Genomic DNA, 5,644 nt, shown 5'->3' on the forward strand with positions numbered 1-5,644 from the left:
ATTGACAACTCTTTTCCTAAAGAAACGAGGAAGGAACCTACTCATTATTCAGGTTTATATTAATGATATCATTTTTGGACCAACAACTGACTCTCTATGTGAAGAATTTGCAAAACTTATTGGAAGCGAATTTAAAATGAGCATGGTGGGGAAATTAAACTTCTTCCTGGGTCTTCAAGTAAAATAGTCCCCAAAGGGTACTTCCATTTGTCAGCAAAAATACATCAGGGAACTCTTAAAGAGGTTTGACATGGAAGCATCAAAAATGATACACTCCTATTTCAACTGCCACTCGACTGGACATGGATGAAAGTGGATCTCCTGTGAATTAAACAATGTATAGAGGCATCATTGGGTCTCTCCTCTATCTCACTGCGAGTCGACCTGATATTGTCTTCCGTGTGGGTGTGTGTGCGAGGTTTCAATCAAATCCCAAGGAATCTCACTTGAAGGCTGCCAAAAGAATACTAAGATATCTCAAAGGCACGCATGACCTAGTGCTATATTATCCATCAGGTGACAGTTTTTATCTTATTGGGTATGCTGACACATACTATGCAGGTTATCTTGTGGACACAAAAAGCACTTCTGGGATGGCTCACTTCTTAAGATCAGGTCTTATCTCTTGGGGGACAAGCAAACAAAATTCAGTAGCTCTTTCAACAGCTGAAGCTGAATATGTAGTTGCAGCATCCTGCTGTGCTCAGCTTCTGTGGATCAAGCAGCAGCTGGAGGAATTTGGAGTTCTCAGTAAGAGTGTGCCTCTCTTATGTGAAAACACCAGTGCACTCAATATGGTAAAGAATCCAGTTCAACATAAAAGGACCAAACATATTGATGTGAGGCATCATTTTCTAAGAGATAATGTGGAGAAAGGGTTAATATGCATGAAGTTCTGCAGCATAGAAGATCAAATTGCAGACATTGTCACCAAGGCATTGATTAGGGAACAGTTTGAAAGAAACAGAGTAAAGCTGGGAACGTTGAAGCCAAATTAAGAACCTAATTCCTCTTTAGCTGGATCGTATTCTTAAGAAATAATTAGTTCAAAGTGTTTTTTTGGTTCTATCTAACTCACTTCAATACCGTTGTCGGTAGACACTCATGATAAGCATAAAAGTAGTAGATGTAGTACATGACTGATAAAAGAGGATTAATTCTTTTCAAAAAGGGCTTGAAGAAATTGTTTTTTCAAGAACCAGGTTCTTGTACTAAAGGTTAGTAGTTTTGTGCATCCTTTAATACACATCTTAAGAGGTACAAAATACAACTACGATGTCATCAACTTTTCATATTCTGCTGTCACGTCCCTTCAATTCAAAACATTCCATCTCCCTCTAAAACATCACAATTCTCCACGCCCAACCGTCGTTTCAGAACCAGCTCCTATTCTTATCCCTTCATAATTATCCTCTCCATTTTAAAACCCCTCTCTTTTGTCCTTCATAACCATAGGCCCTATTCTAGATTCACCCAAAAGGAAAGGATCATCACACCACCTCTTCTAATGGCTAAGAAAACTTCCGATCTCTCTGCCTCAACTATAATCACCTCTGACCCATCAATGGAACCTCTCGCCTTCACTGATTCTTTGTCACCCTCTATCACTCTTATTGCTACAGTCACACCTTCCCTAGTTTCCCAACCTCTTCCCTACTTAGAAACCCTTGAAATTACTGTTCCGTTCTCTTTGTCGTCTGTTTCACACACCAGTCGAACCCTAAGTGGAGAACAATGTCAAAATACTTAATTCACAAAAGGCTCTGCTATCGTTGCCGATGACTCCATGGTTGTGGAAGCATCGGTTGTAGAAGAAAATACTATGTTTGTTGTGTCCGCTGATGGGGTATTGCATGAAGTTATTTCCCAGAAACCTGAGTCACAAAGCGCGTGGGTAGAAGGGGCCATTATGGCTGTTGAAGGGGATGCAATAGTATTCACTACTAGGGAATCACATGAGGAACCTGATCCCTCTCCGGAGGACCCAGGTCAGGACTCTCATCCCCATGATAGTGTTGTTCCTGCATTCAATATTGTGCCCCTGGGAATTCAAGCACCGGAAATGCGATATAGTGATGAAGAAGACCTGGACAACGTGGACCTTGATGCATTCATAAGTAAGCGAAGGGTTGTCTCCACCCTTGAGTCTGAAATTAAGCGGCCTACTTTCAGGCTTCAAGTCAAAGTGGCCTACGACTCTACACTCCAAAAGAGCAAGAAAAGTAGTAAGAAGAAAAGAAGAAAGTTGTTGAAGGATGGTGTACTTGTAAGTGATGAACCTATTCCTGTAGTGGAGGTGGAAGAAGGAAATCTTGAGGAACCAAGTTCCCTTGTAAGGCGGTCCTCGAAAAAGCTGAGTCTGTTTCTATGGAAAAAAGGTATACTTCTAAGTCCAAGTTGAAGGAGGCAGTAAGTGATGAGGATATTCTTGTCAATTCCAAGGGGAAAGGCAAAGTCAGTGGAGAAAAGCATAGGAAATGCAAGTCTGAAACAGTTGAAGAACCTAGTTCTGGAAAGAAAGCAAGAAGTGAGATCTGCCTTGGCTCTAAGCGCCTAAGGCATCAGAAAGTTCTGCTAGGTCGTATGTTTGACCCAACAATCTCAGAGATGGTCGGAATGCGCCGAATTCTGGAAATGGTGGAGTTTCAACAATGGATGCATCTATTCTACATTGATGCCCCTAAAGTGTATGAGGAGGAGGTATAGAGTTTCTTCGCTAGTCTTTTTCCAGTCGATACTGACCATGTTTGTGCGTTGGTCAGTGGGGTGGACATTGTCTTTGACGTGAAATTTCTTGGAGAAATTTTGCAAGTTCCTACAGTTGGGGTGTCGAGTGTACGAGATGTCTATTAATAAAACTTCAAAAATGCAGTGGTGAAAGATAATACTAATCAGAAAGGGGACCATATCCATAAGAAAGCACTACTTCCTGTCTACCAGTTGCTATTTGAGCTGGTTAACAAAGTCCTATTGCCTCGAGCAGAAATGAGGTCTGTAACTTCAAAATTTGATCTATACCTAATGGAGCAACTATATGGTTTCAACCCTGTGAGTCTGCCTGCAATAATGATTGAACACATGCAGAAGGTGGCCAATTTCAAGGATGGTAATAACGGGCTTCCCTATGGATTCTTGCTCACTTAGGTGTTCAAATTCTTTGAGGTTCCACTGGGAATAGGTAAAGTGGGGACCCGTAAGAAGACATTTTCTCAGACAACTTTGGAAGAGTGCGAGTGTATTGAGAAGTATGGGGGTGTAGGAAGTACTTCAACTGTGTCTCAGCCCATCAATGCCCAGAACAATGCAACTGAGGAAATACGTCGATTGAAGGCCAGGAATGCTATCCTGGAAGGTCAGCAGGCCCGAGCGGTTCCCATGTTAAATGATGAGGTGATCCGTTTGACCTAATAAAATGCTGATCTCAGGGCGCAAGTCGAGAAACTGAAGGTTGAACTGCTCAACGAGCAAAAGTCAGGAAACGCCCGAATAGACCTTGTTCTCCAAACACTTGTTGTAGCTTCCAAGCCCTTTCCTCCTAGTACCCCTAAGAACCCCTTCAGTGACCAGTTGTCTGGATATGTTTCTTCTTCTTTGTCTCTTTTTTGATGGTTGGTGGATGTTTTTTTTTGCTTTTTATGGTTGGGATGTACTACTACTATTGCTCCTGTGAACAAGTCCAATGTAGCCTCTTCCTTTTTTCAAAGGACGAGCTATATTAAAAATTATTAATATGAATCCTTTTTCTTATGTCTCGTACTGTCTCTCTGTGTTCTATTCTTTCTCATGATTGTGTGCACATATGTGTCATGAGTTAGCTTAGCTGGACTTCTTTGTGCTCTTGTTTTTTTTAATGATGCCAAAAGGGGGAAATTACATATTGGGGAACTAGTTCTTAGAGGAGACTAATATAGGACTCAGGGGGAAACACATTGAGGAACTGGTTCTTTAAGACAAGTCATAGTCTCAGGGGGAACTCTTTGAAACTGGCTGTTTGGTTTCTACAGCCCCAATTCCGATTTTTAATTGTCGAAGTTTGTCATCATCAAAAGAGGGGAATTGATAGATATTAAATGCTCTAGCCTGATGTTTTGATGATCTAACAAACTTATGGCTAAGAACCAGATAGGGAACCTGACCTACTTGGATTACTACAAGCGTTAACAGATTTCAGCTAAAGATGAATTGCTACATCTTCAGGAACTAGGAACCAAATAAGGACCTGATGCTTATGTGGTTTCCTCATAGCAGTACAAAGTCATTTGGACACAGTTGGAAATGAAGTGACCGATGGCACTGTTTCTGCCGCACTGCACCACACTGTCAGCCCACTCACATCATTTCAAATCATGTGATCAAGATGCACCAAATGTGCTTTATACAAAAACATCACTGGAAGGATTCTGTTTCTCATTCAAGCCTCTTGCAAAAATAGAAAAATCATCCTCTCAAGCTTGAAAAACAAGGTTGAATGCCACTACGGACCAGTTCATAAAAGATTGATGCTTGCTATACTAGTTGAGTTGTAACCTTGTTATTGTACTTACCATATCTCCTAAATCTCTTATCTAGAAGCATACTAATTAGGAATTCTCTTGTATATCCGTAAACTCATTGAGTTTATGTTGTGACTAGATTTAGTCATAAGGAAAAGACTTTGTAATCGTAGAATTACAAAGTGGCTTGTGGTGATAGCATCACATTTTAGAAAAAGCATTGGTAACTAGGATAGCCACAAAGTGGCTTATGGTAAAGGTACCACAAGTTAGTTAAGTAAACTCTTTTCAATAGGAAGTATTGTAAAGTGGCGTGTAATAGGTAAGATTACAAGTTAGTGAAGTTAAAAGGCTACAAGGTAGCTCATGATTTTCTGATCTCCTTGTATGGGATTTTTCCACGTAATAATCATCAACCTCATTTACTTACTACTTTACTAAGTGCTCTCAGCAGAATCTTGTAGAGGACCAGGTACTTTACGATTTGGTAGATCCATACAATATAATAATTTGGCTCTTTCTTGGATGCCAAGATCTCATATCGAAGTGTTGCCATATGCCCGGGAGAGAGACACTTAGTAATGAACTTTTCTGCCAACTTATCACAAGTGTGAATTGAATGGTTCGACAATCATTCCAAACAGTCTAAATATTTCCCCTATAGAGAGAAGGGAAAAAGCCTTAGAATCAATGCATCCTCAGAAACATTAGTTTGCTTTCTCTCCCTACATGTATCCACAAAGCCCTTCAAATGCTTGTAAGCATTTTTGAGTTGGTGCACCGGTAAAGAAAACCCATTGCTCTAGCAAAGTGAGAATCACCTTAATGATTTAAAAGTTTCTCGCCCTAATATGGTGAGGGACTATTGTACACGCATAACCTTCGTTGGGCAATACCCGGTATGGAGCCGCTCGTGGTGGAGGTAGGGGTGGAATGGTCACATTGTCATGAGGTACTCGGCCTCTCTGATTGGCTTGTGGCTCTTGAGGTACCTCTTCTACTTGTTCTTCCTCACCGTCCAATTCCCCCAAAGGCAAATTTCTGAACACATTGTTCGCCATGGTTGTACCTAAAATTTCTTAAACAAATTAGTAACATGGAAGGGGAAAGAAGATATTCTAAAAACACACTCAAATATATATCTAACACTG

The 5,644-nt window shown here is 40.7% G+C and overlaps 1 protein-coding gene across 1 annotated transcript; it reads left to right on the forward strand.

The window, feature by feature from the left end:
- The first annotated feature begins 335 nt into the window (after nt 1-335).
- On the forward strand, nt 336-998 carry LOC138875394 (secreted RxLR effector protein 161-like). Its single transcript, XM_070154219.1, has one exon. The coding sequence runs from the start codon at nt 336-338 to the stop codon at nt 996-998; it is 663 nt and encodes a 220-aa protein (XP_070010320.1).
- Nucleotides 999-5,644: the final 4,646 nt, after the last annotated feature.

The sequence above is a fragment of the Nicotiana sylvestris genome, chromosome 8 (assembly GCF_000393655.2).
Source record: "Nicotiana sylvestris chromosome 8, ASM39365v2, whole genome shotgun sequence".
Lineage (NCBI taxonomy): Eukaryota > Viridiplantae > Streptophyta > Magnoliopsida > Solanales > Solanaceae > Nicotiana > Nicotiana sylvestris.